The sequence below is a fragment of the Scyliorhinus torazame genome, chromosome 12 (assembly GCF_047496885.1).
Source record: "Scyliorhinus torazame isolate Kashiwa2021f chromosome 12, sScyTor2.1, whole genome shotgun sequence".
Taxonomy (NCBI): domain Eukaryota; kingdom Metazoa; phylum Chordata; class Chondrichthyes; order Carcharhiniformes; family Scyliorhinidae; genus Scyliorhinus; species Scyliorhinus torazame.
The window spans coordinates 97,309,001-97,333,699 of NC_092718.1; the positions used below are offsets into that span (position 1 = coordinate 97,309,001).

The 24,699-nt window shown below is 48.5% G+C and overlaps 1 protein-coding gene across 2 annotated transcripts in view; it reads left to right on the forward strand.

The window, feature by feature from the left end:
* LOC140386584 (uncharacterized) overlaps positions 1 to 23,949 on the forward strand; it is a 57,049-nt gene extending 33,100 nt beyond the window's left edge. The window contains exons 6-8 of one of the 2 annotated variants that reach the window (XM_072469030.1): positions 9,679 to 9,807; positions 11,321 to 11,379; positions 22,265 to 23,949. In XM_072469030.1, coding sequence (XP_072325131.1) covers positions 9,679 to 9,807; positions 11,321 to 11,343 — 152 coding nt within the window. In that variant the 3' untranslated portion in view covers positions 11,344 to 11,379; positions 22,265 to 23,949. The remainder of the gene's footprint in view (positions 1 to 9,678; positions 9,808 to 11,320; positions 11,380 to 22,264) is intronic. The other variant, XM_072469031.1, reaches the window with a different exon arrangement.
* The last annotated feature ends 750 nt before the right edge of the window (positions 23,950 to 24,699 follow it).

Genomic DNA, 24,699 nt, shown 5'->3' on the forward strand with positions numbered 1-24,699 from the left:
GCGGACTCTGGGGTCCTGTGGGGGCGCAGGGTGATCTGGCCCTGGGGGGGGGGGGGGGGGGGGGGGTGCCCTCACGGTGGCCTGGCCCGTGATCGGGGCCCACCGATCCGCGGGAGGGCCTGTGCCGTGAAGGCAGTCTCTTACTACGCGTCGGCCGTGTAGGTCTCCGCGATGGCCGACACGTAGGTGACCCCCCCCTGCGCATGCGCGGGGATGACATCAGCAGCTGCTGACACTCCTGTTCATGCGTCAAAGGCCTTCTCGCCAGACGGCGGGACGGCAACCACTCCGGTGCAGGCCGAGCCCCTAAAGGTGAGGTCTAGGCCCCTAAAGGTGCGGAGTAATCCGCACTTTTGGGGCGGCCCGTGCCGGAGTGGTTCACGCCATTCCATCCCGCCGGGACCCCCCGCCCCACCGGGTAGGGGAGAATCCCGCCCCCGGACTCTTTTGGAGGCTGGATGGCTCAGTGCTAACAGCATGGGGTTCAATCCCCATGCCTGGCTGGGATAATTGGCGCCTGCCTCCTTGCCCTATGGGTCAGTGCCTGCCTTCGGGTGGAGAACTGTCCACTCAGAGTGAGGATTCATTAATAATCGAACAAGATGTGTGGGAGGTGAGGTGCGAGAATGGAGTTAGAGAGGAGTGACTAGGAGACATACAGTGATGGAATGGACAATGGTAATCTATAATCATGTCGGGGATCGATGGGTTGACTGAGTGAGCATGAATATATCTGAGACGTCGGAAGAGAATCCTAGACACACCAATGCTCCTTAAGAGAGTCAATGTTGACTTCCGGTGGCGGCTATGAAGGAGTAAGTCGCACATTTAGTGGCTCCCGCTCGGGGCGGACTTTTGGACCTTTTCCCGCGATTTTTTACCGGACTTGATTTGAAAAATCGATGACAGAGGCAATTATGTACTGGATTCCCACATCGGTGCATGGAGAGGAGGACTTTAAGTGCTCGTAAAGGCAGAAACAGAAGGACAGAGAAGACTTGGGCTGAAGCTGCACCGGGAGTAAGCATGGCGGAGGACCACACCTCTGGTTTGTCGACCCAGCGGTTAACGGAACAGCTGATGTAAGTTATCCAGGTGGGCTTCGCTAAGCAGAAGCAGGACTGCTTGGACTCGATTAAAGAGGCAATCGCGCAGCTGGAGCTTAGATTGGATGCCCAAAATCGGGCGATCCAGAAAGTAGAGAAGGCACTGGCTGACCAGGAGGAACATCAAACTGCGGTGGAGCTGGAGGTGGGGATGCTGAGAGACCAGCAGAAAAGGCTCCTGGAGAAGGTGGAGGACCTAGAGAACAGGTCCCGCTGGCAGAGCTTGAGAATTGTTGGGCTCCCGGAGGGATGCGAAGGAGCGGACGCTGGGGCATACATCGCGGCCATGTTCAAGAAGCTAATGGGCGATGGGGCATTCCCCCGACCCTTGGAGGTGGACAGGGCTCACAGAGCGCTTGCGAGGAAGCCGCGAATGGGAGACTCCCCGAGAGCAATGGTGGTGAGATTCCACAGGTATTTGGATAAGGAGCGTATTTTACAGTGGGCCAAGCAGACACGGAGCTGTAAATGAGACAACAGTTATCAGGACCTGAGTGCAGAGGTGGCCAGGAGAAATGAAATGAAATGACATGACAATGAAAATGAAAATGAAAATCGCTTATTGTCACAAGTAGGCTTCAGATGAAGTTACTGTGAAAAGCCCCTAGTCGCCACATTCAGGCGCCTGTTCGGGGAGGCTTGTGCGGGAATTGAACCGGTCTGCTGGCCTGCCTTGGTCTGCTTTAAAAGCCAGCTTTTAGCCCAGTGTGCTAAACCGGCTAAACCAGAAGAGCGGGGTTTAACCAGATCAGGTCGACCCTTTTCAAGAAAAAGGTGAAGTTCGGGCTGTTGTATCCGGCCAGCCTCTGGGTCACATACGAGGAGCAACATTTCTATTTTGAGTCGCCTGAGGAAGCGCTGGATTTCGCGAAAAGGAAAGGATTGGTGTTGGACTGAGAAGTTTGAACTCTGCTGCAACGTTTATGGTTAAAAAAAAGTTTCTTATTTTTCGTTTTGCGGACGTTATTTGTAATGCCTGCTGTATTGATCTTGGGCCAGTTGCAGAGCTGAGTGAGTTAAAGTTGCATTTGCACTGTCAGGGGATGGAGGTGTGTTTGTTCAGATGCTGGATCTTTTGCTTGATCTTTTCTTTGTTCAACTTGGGGTTTTTTTTGTTCTCTGTCGGGGATTGTTTTTCATTTGAATATGTATGTATGAATGGGGGGGGGGGGGGGCGGACAATAGGTGGGAGAATGTCTGGCGCCAGGGGCGAGGGCCACCAAGCTGGCTGGGCGGTCTAGCTTATGGAAGCGTAGTGGGGGGTGAGCAGATGTTAGGCTTATCAAAGGGGTTGATGTATTTTGTGCTGTTACTAGGGGGGCGGGGGGAATGTTCTGCTGATGAGGGAGAGACTTTTGCTGAGGGACAGAGAGGAGATCGGGGGTGGAGGCTGCCTGGGGCGGGCCGGTGGAAGCGTGACGACTGGCCCAAAAGAGGGCATGGCTGATCGGCTAAGGGAGGGGGCGGGCGATGAGCCCACCAACTAGACTGATCACCTGGAATGTAAGAGGGCTCAATGGGCCGGTCAAAAGGGCACACGTGTTTGCGCATTTGAGAGGACTGACGGCGGATGTGGTAATGCTGCAGGAGACACACCTTAAAGTAGTTGACCAGATTAGATTAAGGAAAGGTTGGGTTGGACAGGTTTCTCACTCGGGACTGGACTCGAAGACTGGAGGGGTCGCGATCCTGATCAACAAGCAGGTGGTATTTGAGGCGGGAAGAATAGTTTTGGATGTGGGAGGCCGGTACATTATGGTCAGTGGGAAATTGGAGGGGGTACAAGTTGCACCAGTAAATGTATATGCGCCAAACTGGGACGATGTGTAGTTTATAAAGTGGATGCTGGGGAAGATACGGGACCTGGATTTTCATAGGCTGGTCATGGGAGGAGACTTCAACACAGTTATTTACCCTGGTTTAGATCGGTCAAGCCAGAGCAGTGGCACCACGGCTGGCTCTGATGTTCAGAAGGGAGGGTCAAAGCGCAGAAGAGTAATAGTAATAGGGGACTCTATAGTCAGGGGCACAGATAGGCGCTTCTGTGGACGTGAAAGAGACTCTAGGATGGTATGTTGCCTCCCTGGTGCCAGGGTCCAGGGTGTCTCCGAATGGGTAGAGGGCATCCTGAAGGGGGAGGGCAAACAGGCAGAGGTCGTTGTACATATTGGTACTAACGACATAGGCAGGAAGGGGCATGAGGTCCTGCAGCAGGAGTTCAGGGAGCTAGGCAGAAAGTTAAAAGACAGGACCTCGAGGGTTGTAATCTCGGGATTACTCCCTGTGCCACGTGCCAGTGAGGCTAGAAATAGGAAGATAGAGCAGATAAACACGTGGCTAAACAGCTGGTGTAGGAGGGAGGGTTTCCATTATCTGGACCACTGGGAGCTCTTCCGGGGCAGGTGTGACCTGTATAAGAAGGACGGGTTGCATCTAAACTGGAGAGGCATAAATATCCTGGCCGCGAGGTTTGCTAGTGTCACACGGGAGGGTTTAAACTAGTATGGCAGGGGGGTGGGCACGGGAGCAATAGGTCAGAAGGTGAGAGCATTGAGGGAGAACTAGGGAATAGGGACAGTGTGGCTCTGAGGCAGAGCAGACAGGGAGAAGTTGCTGAACACAGCGGGTCTGGTGGCCTGAAGTGCATATGTTTTAATGCAAGGAGCATTACGGGTAAGGCAGATGAACTTAGAGCTTGGATTAGTACTTGGAACTATGATGTTGTTGCCATTACAGAGACCTGGTTGAGGGAAGGGCAGGATTGGCAGCTAAACGTTCCAGGATTTAGATGTTTCAGGCGGGATAGAGGGGGATGTAAAAGGGGAGGTGGAGTTGCGCTACTTGTTCGGGAGAATATCACAGCTGTACTGCGAGAGGACACCTCAGAGGGCAGTGAGGCTATATGGGTAGAGATCAGGAATAAGAAGGGTGCAGTCACAATGTTGGGGGTATACTACAGGCCTCCCAACAGCCAGCGGGAGATAGAGGAGCAGATAGGTAGGCAGATTTTGGAAAAGAGTAAAAACAACAGGGTTGTGGTGATGGGAGACTTCAACTTCCCCAATATTGATTGGGACTCACTTAGTGCCAGGGGCTTAGACGGGGCGGAGTTTGTAAGGAGCATCCAGGAGGGCTTCTTAAAACAATATGTAGACAGTCCAACTAGGGAAGGGGCGGTACTGGACCTGGTATTGGGGAATGAGCCCGGCCAGGTGGTCGATGTTTCAGTAGGGGAGCATTTCGGTAACAGTGACCACAATTCAGTAAGTTTTAAAGTACTGGTGGACAAGGATAAGATTGGTCCGAGGATGAATGTGCTAAATTGGGGGAAGGTTAATTATAACAATATTAGGCGGGAACTGAAGAACAAAGATTGGGGGCGGATGTTTGAGGGCAAATCAACATCTGACATGTGGGAGGCTTTCAAGTGGCAGTTGAAAGGAATACAGGACCGGCATGTTCCTGTGAGGAAGAAAGATAAATACGGCAATTTTCGGGAACCTAGGATGACGAGTGATATTGTAGGCCTCGTCAAAAAGAAAAAGGAGGCATTTGTCAGGGCTAAAAGGCTGGGAACAGACGAAGCCTGCGTGGAATATAAGGAAAGTAGGAAGGAACTTAAGCAAGGAGTCAGGAGGGCTAGAAGGGGTCACGAAAAGTAATTGGCAAATAGGGTTAAGGAAAATCCCAAGGCTTTTTACACGTACATAAAAAGCAAGAGGGTAGCCAGGGAAAGGGTTGGCCCACTGAAGGATAGGCAAGGGAATCTATGTGTGGAGCCAGAGGAAATGGGCGAGGTACTAAATGAATACTTTGCCTCAGTATTCACCAAAGAGAAAGAATTGGTAGATGTTGTGTCTGGAGAAGGGGGTGTAGATAGCCTGGGTCACATTGTGATCCAAAAAGACGAGGTGTTGGGTGTCTTAAAAAATATTAAGGTAGATAAGTCCCCAGGGCCTGATGGGATCTACCCCAGAATACTGAAGGAGGCTGGAGAGGAAATTGCTGAGGCCTTGACAGAAATCTTTGGATCCTCGCTGTCTTCAGGGGATGTCCCGGAGGACTGGAGAATAGCCAATGTTGTTCCTCTGTTTAAGAAGGGTAGCAAGGATAATCCCGGGAACTACAGGCCGGTGAGCCTTACTTCTGTGGTAGGGAAATTACTGGAGAGAATTCTTCGAGACAGGATCTACTCCCATTTGGAAGCAAATGGACGTATTAGTGAGAGGCAGCACGGTTTTGTGAAGGGGAGGTCGTGTCTCACTAACTTGATAGAGTTTTTCGAGGAGGTCACTAAGATGATTGATGCAGGTAGGGCAGTAGATGTTGTCTATATGGACTTCAGTAAGGCCTTTGACAAGGTCCCTCATGGTAGACTATTACAAAAGGTGAAGTCACACGGGATCAGGGGTGAGCTGGCAAGGTGGATACAGAACTGGCTAGGCCATAGAAGGCAGAGAGTAGCAATGGAGGGATGCTTTTCTAATTGGAGGGCTGTGACCAGTGGTGTTCCACAGGGATCAGTGCTGGGACCTTTGCTCTTTGTAGTATATATAAATGATTTGGAGGACAATGTAACCGGTCTGGTTAGTAAGTTTGCAGACGACACAAAGGTTGGTGGAATTGCGGATAGCGATGAGGACTGTCGGAGGATACAGCAGGATTTAGATTGTCTGGAGACTTGGGCGGAGAGATGGCAGATGGAGTTTAATCCGGACAAATGTGAGGTAATGCATTTTGGAAGGTCTAATGCAGGTAGGGAATATACAGTGAATGGTAGAACCCTCAAGAGCATTGAAAGTCAAAGAGATCTAGGAGTACAGGTCCACAGGTCATTGAAAGGGGCAACACAGGTGGAGAAGGTAGTCAAGAAGGCATACGGCATGCTTGCCTTCATTGGCCGGGGCATTGAGTATAAGAATTGGCAAGTCATGTTGCAGCTGTATAGAACCTTAGTTAGGCCACACTTGGAGTATAGTGTTCAATTCTGGTCGCCACACTACCAGAAGGATGTGGAGGCTTTAGAGAGGGTGCAGAAGAGATTTACCAGAATGTTGCCTGGTATGGAGGGCATTAGCTATGAGGAGCGGTTGAATAAACTCGGTTTGTTCTCACTGGAACGAAGGAGGTTGAGGGGAGACCTGATAGAGGTATACAAAATTATGAGGGGCATAGACAGAGTGGATAGTCAGAGGCTTTTCCCCAGGGTAGAGGGGTCAATTACTAGGGGCACAGGTTTAAGGTGAGAGGGGCAAGGTTTATAGTAGATGTACGAGGCAAGTTTTTTACGCAGAGGGTAGTGGGTGCCTGGAACTCGCTACCGGAGGAGGTAGTGGAAGCAGGGACGATAGGGACATTTAAGGGGCATCTTGACAAATATATGAATAGGATGGGAATAGAAGGATACGGACCCAGGAAGTGTAGAAGATTGTAGTTTAGTCGGGCAGCATGGTCGGCACGGGCTTGGAGGGCCGAAGGGCCTGTTCCTGTGCTGTACATTTCTTTGTTCTTTGTTCTTTGTAAAACCGGGCAGAGTGCTAGCAATGGCTAAGGAGCTAAAAGGGTTCATGGAGCATATGGGGTTTGGGGGGGGGGGGGGGGGGGGGGGGGGCGGCGGTGGACCCATGGAGATTTGGGCAGCCAGGAGTGAAGGAGTTCTCCTTTTAAACACACGTGCATCAAGTGTACTCCAGGATTGATTTCTTTATTCTGAGCAGGGCTCTACTGAAGCGTGTGGTGGGCACGGGGTTCTCGGCGATCACAATCTCAGACCATGCCCCGCACTGGGTTGACATACAGGTTAGTAAAGACAGTAATCAGCGCAATGGAGGTTAGACGTGGGACTTTTAGCGGACAAAGAGGTGTGCGGGCGGTTGAGGAAATGTATTCAGAACTACCTGGAGGTCAATGACACGGGGGAAATTTTGGCAGCAGTGGTCTGGGAGGCATTGAAGGCGGTGGTTCGAGGGGAGCTGATCTCAATGCGGGCCCACAGGGAGAAGGTGGACAGGGCAGAGACGGACTGACTGGTAAAGGAGATACTACAAGTCGACAGGAGGTATGCGGAGACCCCAGAGGCAGGACTTTTAATGGAACGGCGGCGGCTACAGGCGGAGTTCAGCTTGTTAACCACAGGAAGGGCGGGTAGAGCAGCTGAGAAAGGCGAGGGGGGCAATTTATGAGCATGGAAAGAAGGCCAGCAGAATGCTGGCACAGCAGCTTAGAAAGAGGGAGGCAGCCAGGGAGATAGGGAAAGTAAAGGATGGAGACGGGAACCTGGTGGGAGACTCAGCAGGGGGTGAATAAGGCATTTAAGGAGTTTTATAATAGGCTCTCCGGGTCGAAACCCACACCTGGGCCAAAGGGGATGAGGCACTTCCTAGGGGGCTGAATTTCCCGAAGGTGGACGGGGAGCTGCTAGAAGGGTTGGGGGCTCCGATCGGGATCGAAGAGATAGCGGAGGGGCTGAAGGCCATGCAGTCGGGTAAAGCCCCGGGTCAGATGGGTACCCAGTGGAGTTCTATAAAACGTTCTCTGGGATATTGGGGCCGCTTCAAATGAACTTATTGTGAAAATGCCCAATTGCACAAAGAGCCTCAAGGGGCTTGAAGTGGCTGGTCTGCGGGGGGGGGGGGGGGGGGGGGGGGGGAGTGGAATATAGAGTCTCGCTTTACGCAGACGACCTGCTCCTGTATGTATCGGACCCAGTAGAGGGGGTGGAAGAAATCATGAGGATTCTGGGGGAATTTGGCCAGATTTCGGGGTGCAAACTAAATATGGGGAAAAGTGAGATGTTTGCGATCCAGGCAAGGGGACAGGAGAGGCGACTGGGGGAACTGCCGTTTAGAATGGTAGGGGGGAGCTTTCGGTATCTAGGCATCCAAGTGGCGCAGGAATGGGAACGGTTGCACAAACATAATTTGGCCCCAGTGGACCAAAGAAAGGACGATTTTTGGAGGTGGGAGGTTGTCATTAGCTGGAGGGTCCATACGGTGAAGATGACGGTCCTTCCGAGACTATTGTTTGTGTTCCAGTGACTCCCCATCTTTATTCCGCGGTCCTTTTTTAAACGGGTTAACAAAGTTATCACTGGCTTTGAATGGGCCGACAAGACCCCGTGCGTAAAAAAGGGGATTCTTGATCGGAGCCGAGGGGAAGGCGGGCTGGCGCTGCCAAACTTCGGTAACTATTATTGGGCGGCGAATATAGCCATGATTAGTAAGTGGGTGGTGGGGGGAGTGTCGGCATGGGAGCGTATGGAGGCGGCCTCATGTAAGGGCACCAGCTTGGGGCGTTGATAACGGCGCCACTGCCATTCCCGCCGGCACAGTACTCCATCAGCCCCGTGGTGGTGGCAGCCCTTATAATCTGGGGGCAATAGAGGGAGCATGTGGGCGCAGCGGGAGCATCGGTTTGGTCTCCAATTTGTAACAATCATTGGTTTGCCCCGGGAAGGATGGATGGGGATTTCGGAGATGGCAGAGGGCAGGAATTGAGAGGATGGGGGATATGTTTATAGGGGGGAGCTTTCCTAACTTGACGGAGCTGGAGGAGAAATTTGGATTGGCGAGGAGAAACAAATTGAGGTACCTGCAGGTGCGGGACTTCCTACGTAGGCAGGTCTCAACCTTCCCGCTCCTACCACTAAGGGGGATACAGGATAGGGAAGTTTCCAGAGTGTGGGTGGGAGAAGGGAAGGTCTCTGACATCTATAAGGAATTCATGAGCTCAGAGGACATGCAGACTGAGGATCTGAAACGCAAATGGGAGGAGTTAGGAGGATAGAGGATGGTTTCTGGGCGGATGCGTTGAGTAGAGTCAACGCATCCACAACATGCGCCAGGCTCAGGCTGATACAGTTTAAGGTTGTGCACTGGGCTCACATGATAGTGGCCCGGATGAGCAGGTTCTTTGGGGTAGTAGATAGATGTGCAAGGTGTGCTGGGGGAGCAGCGAACCATGTCCACATGTTTTTGACATGCCCAAAGCTCAGGGGATTCTGGCAGGGGTTTGCAGATGTCATGTCCACGATGTTAAAAACAAGGGTGGCACCGAGTCCGGAGATGGCGATTTTTGAGGTGCACGGAGATCCAGGAATCCAGGAGGAGAGAGGCAGACGTTCTGGTCTTTGCGTCCCTGGTAGCCCGGAGATGGAAATTGGAAGGACTCAAAGCCCCTGAAGTCGGAGACCTGGCTATCTGACATGGTTAGCTTTCTCTGTTTGGAGATATTAACGTTCGCCTTGAGAGTCACTGTTAGGGTTCGCCCGGGGGTGGCAACTGTTCGTCGACTTCTTTGCAGAAAATTAATCGTCAGCAGAAGGGGGGTTAGTTTAGCTTAGAGTAGGGGGTTAATAAAGGTGGGACCTGTAAGGGAGGAAGCAGGCTTTTTGCACTTTGTTTATAGGCTCATGTACATTGTTTATTTTGTCGTTGTTGTAAAACCAAAAACACCTCAATAAAATATTTATTAAAAATAAAAGAGTGTCAATGTTGCCTCTAAAGAATCAAATCAGTTCCATTTTGCTTTTCATTTTGCCAATGACTGTATTCATCTGACTTCTGCTTTCCAGATTTTCTGACTGTATTCTGTAAAGGATACCGGGTATGCGTATCGCTCACCATGGTGATGGCTTTCAATTTTCTCATCATCTTTGCCATTCTCATCAACAGGCATGTGTGTGCTCCAGGAGAACGGCCTGGTAAGATTATTCATTCAACATTGTCACACACAATGGCGAGGCTGTTAAATCATTCATTCCCACCAAGACACACCAGATAATGCATTAATGCCTACAGTTTCCACTCCACTCCAGGGAAAGAATATAAAAGTACAGTACAAGGGGAGATGTAATGTTTTGCTTGCTGTGCAAAACCTTGGTTGGACCACAGCTGTAGGATTGCATCGGGTGGACAGTGATTAGCACTGTTGCCTCACAGCGCCAGGGACCCAGGTTCGATTCTGACCTTGGGTGACTGTGTAGAGTTTGCACATTCTCCCGGTGTCTGCGTGGGTTTCCTCTGGATGCTCTGGTGATGTGCAGTTTCGGTCGATTGTTCATGCTACAAATTTCCCCTTAGTATAAAAAATAGGTGCACATACAATGCTGGGCATTGCACATCATAAAGGATGCCTTGCAAGTATTGCAGGTTTCAATTATGCGGTACAGATTACACAGTCGATGCTTATGTTTTCTGGGTACAGAGGATTATGGGATGATTTGGTCGCCGTTTTCCGGATTTTCAGAAGAAATTTAAAAATGGAGATGGAGACGCTTCTGGTGCTGGCGGGAGAGTGAAGGACAAGGGGGCTGTAACCTTAAAATCAGAGCCATCTGGTAGCACGGTAGCATAGTGGTTAGCACAGTTGCTTCACAGCTCCAGGGTCCCGGGTTCGATTCCCGGCTTGGGTCACTGTCTGTGGGGAGTCTGCACGTTCTCCCCGTGTGTGCATGGGTTTCCTCCGGGTGCTCAGGTTTCCTCCCACAGTCCAAAGGTATGCGGGTTAGGTGGATTGGCTATGGTAAATTGCCCTTAGTGTCCAAAAAGGTTAATTGGGGTTGCTGGGTTATGGGGATGGGGTGGAGGAGGCATGTGCTTGAGTGGGGTGCTCTTTCCAAGGGCTGGTGCAGACTCGATGGGCAGAATGGTCTCTTTCTGCATTGTAAATTCTATGAATTGGGAGACAAGTTAGGGAACATGTCTTCACACAGAGAGTGGTAGGGGTTTGGCACTCTGTCCCACAAAAATCACTAGCTCAATTGGTAATTTTAAATCCAGGGTTGAAATACTTTTGCCAGTCAAATGCATTTAGGCATCATGTAGCCAAGAGGGGTAAATGGAGATACGATACAGATAGGTCCTGATCTCATCAAATGGCAGAACAGGCTTGCTGGACATAAGTGGCCTCTTCCTGTCCCTATGTGGGGTAGTAATTACATTATTCAGGTACTATTGTAAGTGTGGACCACAGAAATTTATTATCAAAAAGACTGGCTTAAACATGCAAGAAAATTACAGAATGTAATGTATTTCAGATTCAAAGCATGCAAGGACATATTCTCCAGTATGTTTAGATAGATTAACATGACTTTTATTATTATGGTGCATTCTGATTGTATCTGTGTTTGCAATTACTGAAAGCAAGCAATTTAAGGATGTTGACACCTCATCATGTATACCAGGACTGAGTTCATTTCTCCCTCCCTGTTACAGCTATGGATTTTCCCCAGAATTAAACCTATCCATTTGCATCGACATGTGGCAGTTGACAGGTGAGTCTTTGCGCAAAACACTAGCTTGGCTTTCTTGCAAGAGGCACAACAGGCCTTTGATTGTTTTGACTGTCTTAAATAAAGCCCAGTTAAATAGCATGAAACAAGTCATTGGAATAGGTTTCATTAAAACATATGTTGTCCAACTGTTTGCCGCTCTTCGATTACTTTTGCAGCTGGATATCTTTGAAGGAGGAACACGCAATGTGGACTGGCTCGATCGAGGCCTTCCAAGCCAAGGCGGCACGGTAGCAGTGGTTAGCATTGTCACTTCACAGCTCCAGGCTCCCAGGTTCGATTCCCGGCTTGGGTCACTGTCTGTGCGGAGTCTGCACATTCTCCCCGTGTCTGCGTGGGTTTCCTCCGGGTGCTCCGGTTTCCTCCCAGTCCAAAGACGTGCAGGTTAGGTGGATTGGCCAGGCTAAATTGCCCTTAGTGTCCAAAGGGGTTGGGTGGGGTTGCTGGGATATGGGTATGGGGCGGAGCTCTAGGCTTAAATGGGGGTGCTCTTTCCAAGGGCCGGTGCAGGCTTGATGGGCCGAATGGCCTCCTTCTGCACTGTAAATTCTATTATAAAAGCTCCGTGTGGGCCCCGTGGGGACTGCAGTGCTTTACTGACCCCTTTAATCACTTTATATTTCAATGTTTTAAGTTTCCTTTGGGATTTTTTGTTTGTTTGATGCAGTGTCCAACGAGAATGCATCAGTGCCATTCGGTTCACCTTATCTGTGACGACCCTCTGAAAGAGCACCCTACTTAGGCCCACTCCCTCTCCCTATCCCCATGACCCCATCTAACTTGCACAGCTTTGGACACTAAGGGACAACTTATCATGGGAAATCCACCTAACCTGCACATCTTTGGAGTGTTGGAGGAAATGGGAGCACCCACAGGAAACCCACACAGACACTGGGAGAACGTGCAAACTCCACACAGTCATCCAAGGCCGGAATTGAACCCGGGCCCCTTATGCTGTGAAGCAGCAGTGCTAGCCACTGTGCCCCTTTAAAAGGGGCTGTCTTTTTAGTTTGCCCCTTAATTTTTTTATTTTGCCCCATAATTTCTTAATACAGTTTTGTCATAAAATAGGAAAAAAACATACGTTGGAAAAGTACCACTCTTGGGGAGGAGTCTGTACCACTGGTGTTACCTTCAGTTTTGACCATTAATGAAACAAGCCAAAGCCAGTTAGATAACAGGTATACAAGTCATTGCACTTCACACTGCTGAAGATGGTTGGGCCTAGAACACTACCCTGAGGGACTCCTGTAGTGATATCCTGGAGCTGAGATTATTGCCCTCCAACAACCACAACCATCTTCCTTTGTGCTAGGTTTTGTTGTGACGTGGTGCCTCACTGAGCACAATGTTGCATTATGAGTTTGGCTGTGGTGTTCATTGATGAGACATGTGTGTTTAAACATGAACCATTTATTGTTAGTCTTTAACAATTCACATATCACAGTTACCAGCATGTTTCTCCATGCAGACTGCTTCTAAAGCATTCTATGACCATGCAACTCTATACATCATACCATGGGCAGTGCTATTTTCCAGTCCCATTTTAACCCTTGCTCTGCTGGAATCCTTTACATCACAATGACATGCAGGAACAGGCATGCAACAGGAATGATTCCAACTAGCAGAGTTTTGCCCTTGACTCGTTTTCCTTGATGTCACACTTGGTTCAAATCTTGCCTTGATATCAAGGGCAGTAATTCTCACCTCAACTCTGGTGGTTTAGCTCTTTGCCGATGGCTGTAATGAGGTCAGGAACTGAGTAAAAAGGGAATTGGAGATAAAACAAGGAATTACTGACCAGTCAGCTTGTAGTGGGAAAAATGCTAGATTCCATTATAAAAGATTTTATAGCAGGGCACTTGGAAAACAGGAGCAGGATCGGCAGAGTCATCATGCATTCATGAAAGGGAAATCATGCTTGACAAACGTACTGGAATTCTTCAAGGATGTAGCTAGTAAAGTTGACGAGGGAGAGCTAGTGGATGTGGTATATTTGGACATTCAAAAGGCTTTAAAATAAGTCCCACATAGAGATCAGTGTGTAAAACTAATGTGCAGCACGGTAGGAGAGTGGTTCGCACTATGGTTTCACAATGCCAGGGTCCCAGGTTCGATTTGCGGCTTGGGCCACTGTCTGTGTTGACTGCAAGTTCTCCCCGTGGCTGCATGGGTTTCCTCTGGGTGCTCCGGTTTCCTCCCACAAGTCCCAAAGACATGTTATTAGTTAATTTGGATATTCTGAATTCTCCCTCTGTGTACCCAAACAGGTGCTGGAATGTGGCGACCAGGGGCTTTTCACAGTAACTTCATTGCAATGTTAATGTAATGTAACAATAAAGATAATTTTTTTTTAAGTGCATGGGATTGGGGGTAGTGTATTGAGATGGATAGAAAACTGATTGGCAGACAGAAAACAAAGAGTAGGAATTTGTAGGAATTAACGGATCCTTTTTCAAATTGGCAGGTAATGACTAGCGGGGTACCGCAGGGATCCCATGCTAGACCCCAGCTATTCACAATATATATTAATAATTTAGAGGAGGGATCTCAATGTAATATCTCCAGATTTGTAGATGACACAAAACTGGGTGGGTGAGTGAGATGTGCGGAGGATGCAGAGATGCTTCGGTGTGATTTGGGCAAGTTGAGTGAGTGGGCAAATGCATGGCAGATGCAGCAAATGGTATGTTGGCCATCATAGTGACAGGACTCGAGTACAGGAGCAAGGATGTCTTGCTGCAATTATACAGGGTACTGGTGAGACCAGAACTGGAATGTTGTGTACGATTTTGGTCTCCTTATCTGAGGAAGGATGTTCTTGCTACATACTGCAAAGGCAATGGGTGCCCAGAGTCGGGTGCAGAGAAGGTTTACCAGACTGATTCTTGGGATGGCAGGACTTATGTATGAGGAGACATTAAGTCAGTTACGATTATATTCGCTGGAGATCAGAAGAATAAGGAGGGTGCATTCTCGTTGAGCCAAATGGCCTCCTTCTGCACTGTAGGGATTCTATGATTCTGTCTCATGGAAACCTATACAATTCGAACAGGACTGGACAGGGTAGATGCAGGAAGGATGTTCTCGATGGCAGGGGAGTCCGAGCCAATGGTCACAGTTTAAGGATACGAGGTAAACTATGAGGAAAAATTCCTTCACCCAGAGAGTGATGAGCCTGTGGAATTCACTACCACAGAAAGCAGTTGAAGCCAAAACATTGTTATGTTTCAAGAATAAGTTAGATATAGCTCTTGCGGCTAAAGGGACCAAAGGATATGGAGGGAAAGCAGAAGCAGGCGACTGAGTTGGATGATCAACCTTGATCATACTGAATGGCGGAGAAAATTCGAAAGACCAAATGGCCTCCTCATGCTCATATTTCTTATGTTTCAGCCGATTGGAACCCAAAGTGAGCATCTGTGAGCAGGTTATTGCGAAGCAAGTGCACTAGTCCTACTGGATGACCCCTTCCATTACTTTACTGATGATTGTGGGTAGACTAATGTGGTAATAAGTGGTTGAGTTTGATTTGTCCTTTCTTTTTTGAGTGTACATGATATATGTGCAGAATTATCCACATTGCTGGGTAGATGCCAGTGTTTAGCTGTATTGGAACAGCTTGGCTAGGGATGTTGAATCCCCATAGTAGTCCATTTGGGCTATCGAGCTGCAATTTAGCATGGCCAATCCACCTAACCTACACATTTTTGGACTGTGGGAGGAATCCGGAGCACCCGGAGAAAACCTACACAGACATGGGAAGAATGTGCAAAATCCACACATTCACTCGAGGTCGGAATTTAACCCAGGTCCCTAGCGCTGTGAGGCAACAGTGCTAACCACTGTGCCACCGTGGCAAGTTCTGGAGGGCCACTGCCTTTGATGTATCTATTGCATTCAGCCATTTTGTGGTATAATGTGAAGTGAATGAAATTGGCTGAAGACTGGCTTCTGTGATCCTGGGGCATTCGGAGAGGCGGAGGTAGATCACCCGCTCGGAGTTTCTATCTGAAGATTGTTGCAAATGCTTCAGCCTTGTCTTTTGCACTGATGTGCTGGGCTCTGCCATCGATGGGGATATTTGTGGAGCCACCTCCTCCAGCGAGTTGTTGAATTATCCACCACCATTCTTGCCTGGGTATGGGAGGATTGCAAGCTTAGTGCTCATCCGTTCGTTGTGAAATTGCTCAGCTCTGTTACAGCTTATCCGTTTTACATTTTACATTTACAGCATTTTACATTTCATGTCAAACAGTTAGCCAGAGAGGTTTTACAAGATTCCTAGCCCTTTGGTATACAATGACAGGAAGGCCTTGGACAATGACATATTTTCCCATTGAGCCTTTGTGGTGGCTACCCCAAGGTTTACTGTGTTTCTCAACACAGAGTCCAGACCTTGGAGTGTGCCTCGGTTATGAACAACTCTTTGCACTGGAAGACTGGCAATTTTTAGTCAGACCAACGTGTCCCTTTCACCAAATTTATGATCCTCCCATAGCAGCAGTCGATATTTGTCTTGCATCCTTGCAGCCCAGAGTCCAGTGGCACGGAGCTCTCGCCATCAGCCAAGCGACATCCTGACACTTGTTGGAAAATTCCGGTGATGAAGCATTTTTGCCAAATGGCTTTGACAAGTCTGCACAGGGAACCATCTCCTTTTCCCACAAGGCATACGAGGCCTTGGCGGCACAGTAGCACAGGGGTCAGTACTGTTGCTTCACAGCTCCAGGGTCCCAGGTTCGATTCCCGGTTTGGGTCACAGTCTGTGTGGAGTCTACACGTTCTTCCCGTATCTGTGTAGGTTTCCTCCGGGTGCTCCGGTTTCCTCCCACAAGTCCCAAAAGACGTGCTGTTAGGTAATCTGGACATTCTGAATTCTCCCTTTGTGTACCCGAACAGGCACTGGAATATGGCGAATTGGGGCTTTTCACAGTAACTTCATTGCAGTGTTAATGTAAGCTTACTTGTGACAATAAAGATTATTAAAGGGTGTTACATGCAGACCACTGCCCGATGGCCTTGTGGTCAAGCGCCATAAACGTCTTGACAAGCGAGAGGTGATATGCCATGGTCCAACTGAATAGAGCCTTCTGCAGCACTCTGGCCAGGCTGATACTTGTCAACACCAAGGCCAAGTCGAACCTCAGCTCATCGTGACGCTTGGGGCGGGACTCTCCTTTCCTCAGCTGCCTGTTTCTTGATGGCAGGATTCTATATTCCCACCACTTGTCAATGGGATTTCCCATTGAAACCACACCAAGCTGCCAGGATACTCAATGGCGGGGGTGCGCTGGCAGCGGGAGAATTCCAGCCTTGTTTTTTTTGCAAAGTGTGGATCCACACACAAAGGCAGCATTTTGATATGTCGCTGCAGGCACAGTTCATTTTCAACTCCCTGTTAAAGTGGAAGGTGGTGCAGGTGAACGGCACTAGGGGGGGAAGGGGATACAGACCTGGGGCGAGATTCTCTGACCCCCCGCCGGGTTGGAGAATCGCCGGGGGCTGGCGTGAATCCCGCCCCCGCCGGTTGCCGAATTCTCCGGCACCGGAGATTCGACGGGGGTGGGAATCGCGCTGCGCCGGTTGGAGGGCACCCCCCCGCGATTCTCCGGCCCGGATGGGCCGAAGTCCCGCTGCTAGAATGCCTGTCCTGCCGGCGTGGATTAAACCACTTCTCTTACCGGCGGGACAAGGCGGCGCGGGCGGGCTCCGGGGTCGTGGGGGGCGCGGGGCGATCTGGCCCCGGGGGGTGCCCCCACGGTGGCCTGGCCCGCGATCGGGGCCCACCGATCCGTGGGCAGGCCTGTGCCGTGGGGGCACTCTTTTCCTTCCGCCTTCGCCACGGTCTCCATCATGGCGGAGGCGGAAGAGGCTCCCTCCACAGCGCATGGATGACGTGAGCGGCCGCTAACGCTCCTGCGCCGCCCGGAGATGTCATTTCCGCGCCAGCTGGCGGGGCACCAAAGGCCTTTTCCGCCAGCTGGCAGGGCGGAAATCAGTCCGGCGCGGGCCTAGCCCCTCAAGATTAGGGCTCGGCAACCCAAGATGCGGAGGATTCCGCACCTTTGGGGCGGCGCGATGCCGGACTGATTAGCACCGTTTTTGGCGCCGGTCGGTGGACATCGCGCCGATACTGGAGAATTTCGCCCCTGATCTGCACCATGTCACTTAACACCATGAATATCTTGCCCCCTGATGGCCAGGCTCTTAACTACAATGGAGAAGGACTGTTGCACACACCTACCCAGTTTTTTTTACCACAGCGTGACATTCCCTTCAATCTCTGGCATACGCCCAGCCCTTGAACCCAGTCCACAGCATCTTCAGGTAGTCAGACCTGACAGTGTACAGTTGAGCTGTAACTTTATGATTGTGTCTCCTGGGTTCCTTCACCATTGTAAAAAGCTGTCCGTGAGAAGAGAGATTGAGCAATTTAGGCCTCTACTCTTTCGAGTTTAGAAGAATGAGGGGAGATCAAATTGAGATTTCTAAGATGAAAAAAGATATGGATAAAGTAGATGTGGAGCGGTTGCTTCCTCTTGTGGGGCATATTAGAATGAGTGGCCATAGTGTCAGGATAAGGGTTAACAAATTTAAAACAGGGATGAGAAACTACTTCTCCCAAAGGGTCATGAGTTTATGGAATTTGATACTGCAGAGTGCTGTGGATGCTGGGACAATGAGTAAATTTAAGGAGTTAAACAGATATTTAGTCAGTAATGGGTTGAAGGGTTGTGGAGAATGGGCAGGACGGTGATGAGGTCATGATGAGATCAGCATGATCATATTGAACAATGGAGCAGGCTCGAGGTTAAATTGCCTACTCCTACCTCTTATGTTCTGAGAAATATAATGTATATTTCCTATCAAAGCATTCCATCACTTCTGATGCCTTTGTTATATCACCCTTCAACGTACTAAACGCAAAGGCATTGAAGACATGTTTATGTAAGATACTTTAACAATTCACCCCCTTTAGCCCAAGGTTTAGTGTTTTGAATCTGTGTCGTACCCTATCCAAGGCTAATTTATACTTTCTTTGGGGCACTGCATCAGATACAGTACAGCCCTCCAACTGGAATCTAATCTCAGTCTAAGTTTTTAAAAATTCATTTATGGGACGTGGGCATCTCTGGCTCGGCCCGCAATTATTGCCCATTGAACTGAGTGGCCTGCTAGCCCATTTCAGAGGCAACCACATTGCTGAGGATCTAGAATCACATGTAGACCAGACCAGATAAGGACGGCAGATTTAACACAGAACAATGCAGCAAAGGTACAGATCCTTCGGCCCTCCAAGCCTGTACCGGTCATACCAACCTTTGCCAAAACCTTCAGCACTTCCTTGTGCCGTATCCCTCTATACCCATCCTATCCATGTGTTTGTCAAGATGCCTTCTGAGCGCCGTTAATGTACCTGCTTCTACAACCTCCCCTGGCAACGCGTTCCAGCACTCAACACCCCCTGCGTAAAAAATCTGCCTCTCACATCTCCTTCAAACATTTCCCCACGGACCTTAAACCTATGCCCTCTGGTGACTGATCCCTCCACCCTGAGAAAGAGTGCCTGCCCATCCACTCTATCCATGCCCCTCATAATCTTGTAGACCTGTATCAGGTCACCCCTCAACTTCCGCCTTTCTAATGAAAACAGTTTGAGTCTATTCAGCCTCTCCACATAGCTAACACACTACAGACGAGGCAACATCCTGGTAAATCTCCTCTGCACCCTCTCCAAAGCCTCCACATCCTCCTGGTAGTGTGGCGACCAGAATTGTGTGCAATCTTCCAAGTGCGGCCTTACCAAGGTTCTATACAACTGTAGCATGACTTGTCAGTTTTTACACTCGATGCCCCATCCAATGAAGGCAAGCATTCCGTATGCTTTCTTGACTACCTTGGCCACTTGTGTTGCCACCTTCAAACATCTGTGGACCTGCACGCCCAGATCTCTCTGACTCTCTATATTCCTAAGAGTTTTGCCATTTACTGTATATTTCCCCTCTATGTTCGACCTACCAAAATGCATTACCTCACATTTGTCCGATTAAACTTCATATGCCAATTCTCTGCACAAGTCTCCAACCTATCTATGTCCTGATGTATCCTCTGACAATCCTCAACACTATCTGCCACTCCACCAACCTTGATGTCATCCGCGAAATCGGTTACGTACACTACAAACAACAGATGTCCCAGCACCGATCCCTGTGGAACACCACTAGTCACAACCTTCCATTCAGAAAAACACCCTTCTATTGCTACCCTTTGCCTCCTGTGACTGAGCCAGTTCTGTATCCATCTTACCACTTCACCTCTGGTCCCATGTGACTTCACCTTTTGTACCAGTCTGCTGTGAGGCACCTTGTCAAAGGATTTACTGAAGTCCATGTAAATAACATCCACCGCCCTCCCCTCATCAAATATCTTTGTCACCTCTTCAAAAAACTCAATCAAGTTAGTGAAGCACGACCTCCCCTTCACAAAACCATAGTTTATTGTTAATGAGTCCATTTGTTTCCAAGTGGGTATAAATATTGTCTCTGAGATTTCTGTCCAATAATTTACCGACTATCGACGTGAGGCTCACCGGCCTATAGTTTCCAGGATTATCCCTGCTACATTTGTTAAACAGTGGTACCTCCAGTCCTCTGGGATCTTAGCTTTCCTCCTGTCCTCTGGGATCTTTCCTGTAGCCATTGAGAATACAAAGGTGTCAGTCAAAGAGACATGAGTGAAGCAGATGCGCTTTTACGCCAATCGTCAAAGGTTTCATGGCCATCCTTAGACTTTTAATCCCAGATTTTTATTAAAATCGAATTTCACCACCTGCCTTGGTGGAATTTCAACCCTGGGCCCCAGAGATTTACCCTGAGTCTATGGTTTACTGGGCCATGACAATACCATGAGGCCACTACCTCCCCTAAAAAAGGTACGTTGTCTGCAAAATTCAGACACTTCAACCAGTATATTATTCAAACATTTTACCCAGGTTCCCTTATTTGCAAGATGAACAAAGGCCATACACAAGTTTACAATTCGATCCAAGTTTATTTTGAAACACAATAAATAAGTTATCCCCCAAAATTATCCCAACCAGAATATGCCTATTCTTAATACTGCCCGTACCGATGAACTGGATGAAGCTGCGGGTCCAGTCCTCTGAGTCCCGATCTTCTCAGGGCCTTCGTCTGCAAAGGTGGGTCTCGCACCCTGCTTCCTCTGCCCTCTGGTCCACTGTTGAGTCTCCTCCGCTGCCTCTTCGTCGAGTCATCGCTGGCGGGGTTCTTTGGGCATCTGGTTCTCATCTCCTTCTTCACGCCCTTTCAGAGGTTTCTCTGGCCTTTGGCCAATGTGGTCACTGGGTGGGTTCGCAACACACAATGGAGATGCTAATTGCAACTCAGCAGGACACCAGAACTCCCCCCCCCACAGAGGTCCATACTCAGGTGCATTGTCTGCTTGTAACCTTATCCCATATCAGGTAATCTAGGTGCCAGAAAGTCTGTCTTCATCTGGGCAATCCACATAAGACATAGGAGCATAATTAGTTCACTCGGCCAATCGAGTCTGCTCCGCCTTTCAATCATAGCTTATATTTTTCTCATCCCCACTCTCCTGCCTTCTCCCCATAACCCTGTCCTCTTATTAATCAAGTAGCTATCTATCTCTGTCTTAAAGACAGTCAGTGATTTGGCTTCCACAGCCTTCTGCAACGAAGAGTTCCACAGATTCACCACCCTCTGGCTGAAGAAATTCCTCATCTCTGTTTTAAAAGATCGTCCTTTTAGTCTAAGATTGTGTCCTCCAACCGGAGGACTTTTCCCTACAAATGGAAACATCCTCTCCACGTCCACTCTATCCAAGCCTCACAGATCCTGTAAGTTTCAATAAGATTCCCCCTCATCCTTCTGAACTCCAAGTACAGACCCAGAGTCCTCAACCGTTTCTCATACGACAAGCTCTTCATTCCAGGATCATTCTTGTGAACCTCCACTGGACCTTTTCCAAGGCCAGCACATCCTTCCTTAAATACGGGGCCCAAAACTGCTCACAATACTCCAAATGGGGTCTGACCAGAGCCTTATAGAGCCTCAGATGTACATCCCTGGTCTTGTATTCTTGCCCTCTTGACATGAATGATAACATTGCATTTGCCTTCCTAACTGCCACTGAATCTGCACGTTAACCTTAAGAGAATCATGAACAAGAACTCCCAAGTCCCTTTGTGCTTCTGATTTCCTAAGCATTTCCCCATTTAGAAAATAGTCTCTGCCTCCATTCCTCCTAAAGTGCATAATCTCATACTTTTCCACATTGTATTCCATCTGCCACTTCTTTGCTCACTCTCCTGTCCAAGTCCTTCTGCAGCCCGCCTGTTTCCTCAATACTATGTGTCCCTCTCCAGATCTTTGTATCATCTGCAAACTTAGCAACAGTGCCTTCAGTTCCTTCTTCTAGATCATTAATGTATATTGTGAAAAGTTGTGGTCCCAGAACCGACTGCTGAGACACACCAGTCGCCACCGGCTGCCATCTTGACAAAACTCCCCACATCAGTTGATTTATTTGAATGGGACTGATTAGCTCCCGATGTCTTGTTTACAGGGCAGGCCTAGACTTGCCCCAGATGTCTGTCTCTGTCCAGTATTCAAATTCCCATCAGGCCTATCTGTAGTTCTGACTGTGGTTTTAATTTAAAGTGTCCAATTCTTAATTTAAAGTGTCCAATTTCAAGTCGGGCCTAAAATTCAAATCATTGGTCATTTTACCACAGGTATCATTTCCCCCACACTTCTTAGCTCCTTGAGGTAAATGGTAACATTCCATGAGAATTTTGTACAATTTTGTTTATGATTTTCAGCGATATTTTTCAGCTACCTTTGTTGGAGGTCCATGCCCAAGAAGCTACCATCCATCAAATTTCCGTTGTATATCCAGGTGGATGAAATGCAGGACGTCGAGCTCCACTACCACACAAAGTACCATCCGCAGGAGGACAGATGGAAGGCACACAAACACATACTCTATATTGTAATATTAAACAACTGCAGAAAATACATTGAGAATAATTTTATTTTAACCTAATTTTTACAAAGTCAGGGGGTCGAGTCTAATATTAAAATTTTACTTGTATTACAAGACCTCATCAAGTTAATCAGAATGGAAAGTTTATTAGGAAAACTTTGATTGCAACTAAGATTTATTTAGTTCAGTTGTGTTATTAGTGGGCACTTGTCACCATAAACCACCTGTTATCTCTTCATGCACAACTGCTGCATCTTGCTCGAGCCAGTGGGGTGGAAAAATAACATTGCTTCTGCCACTGACCCATGTGGCAGTCATTGCCTCTGTCAGTTGGTAGAGATGATTCGAGGAGTTTGTGGCTCGGAGAGTTAATTGGGATCGAAGACACTGCAATATCAAGATCTTATTTATTTTCTTCCAGCTACGAATTCTCCTGTGACTGTAGCATTCAGAAATACTTTCGTGAAGAATAACATGGTTTGCGATATTCCCTTTCCGGGCAGAAGCTTTTCATATTGCATCTGGGTTTGAACATTTTGACACATTTGTGTGGGTAGTTTAACGGAATTATTACAAAGCAAAACCCCAGTGGCTCAGTATAATTTAGAAGGTTTACCTGAGGGCTATGTTTGTGTGTATGAATCTTTGAACCATTCAGTATTTTTCTTTAATGATCTGTTGAGCTGCTCGCAGAAAAATACTTTTCACTGTACCTTGATACACGTGACAATAAACAAATCCAATCCAATCATGCAAATTGTGATCTCCAGAATCGCACCGTCACAGAAGGGGTGGTTCAACCCATTGCGCCGGTGTTGGGTCATTGAAAGAACAATCCAAGTAGCTTCATTCCCTACTTTTTCCATGTAGTCCTGCAAAATGTTCCCAGTCAAGTATTTAACCAATTCCCTTTAGAAGCATGGCAGTGACATTGCTGCCTTGTAGCGCCAGGACCCGGGTTCAATTCCAATGTGGGTGACTGTTATGTGGATTGGTGATGTCAAATTGTCCCTCAATGTCCAAGGATGTGCAGGTTACCGGGATAGGGTGAGGGAGTGGGCCTAGGTAGGGTGCTCTTTTGAAGGGTCAGTGAACTCGATAGGCCAAATAGCTTCCTCCTGCACTGTCGGGATTCCATACTATTGAATCTGCTGCGACCATCCTTCCATCATAACTTGCAGAAAAATAAATAGAAGGGGGAGAAGACCATTTGGTCCATCGAGCCTGGTCTGCCATTTTTTTTTCTCAATATATAAAAGGTAAGAGAGAGGCAAAAGTAGACATTGGGCCACTGGGAAATGTGGCTGGAGAAGTAATAATAGGAAACAAAGAAATGGCAGACAAACTGAATAGTTACTTTGCATCAGTCTTCACGGTGGAAGACATCAGTGGGATGCCAGAGCTCCAGGAGAACCAGGGGCAGAGGTGAGTGCAGTGACCATTATTAAGGAGAAGGTTATAGAACATAGAACGATACAGCACAGTACAGGCCCTTCGGCCCACGATGTTGCACCGAAACAAAAGCCATCTAACCTACACTATGCCATTATCATCCATATGCTTATCCAATAAACTTTTAAATGCCCTCAATGTTGGCGAGTTCACTACTGTTGCAGGTAGGGCATTCCACGGCCTCACCACTCTTTGCGTAAAGAACCTACCTCTGACCTCTGTCCTATATCTATTACCCCTCAATTTAAAGCTATGTCCCCTCGTGCCAGCCATTTCCATCCGCGGGAGAAGGCTCTCACTGTCCACCCTATCTAACCCCCTGATCATTTTGTATGCCTCTATTAAGTCTCCTCTTAACCTTCTTCTCTCCAACGAAAACAACCTCAAGTCCATCAGCCTTTTGTAAGGTTTTCGGGCAATTCGGCCTTTTTGGAACTGCCCAAGAATAAAAACTCAGAGACTGTAAACTGACTTTTCAGCCAAGAGAACGGAACCAGTTTTCCCAGCAGGCTTGGTCCGCTGAGCTGAGTAGGGACATAAGTACATAAGTATTTACAAACCCCCCCCCCTAGGAGCTACAAGAAGGAGCCAGACAACGAGATAACATCAAAACACAGACAAAGGGGCACGGGAATACACAGGAGGCCTGCCTGCAAGCAGGACAATGGGATGGTCATAGCCCCATGCAAATGTAAATGACCTGGCCTCCACCAGAGCAGAATCCAATTAACACCCCATCAACATAGCGAGGTGAGAATAGCAGCCATCTCCGGAGCAGCTGGAAGACACTGAAATTCTTCACAAGAGAGCTTAACCTCG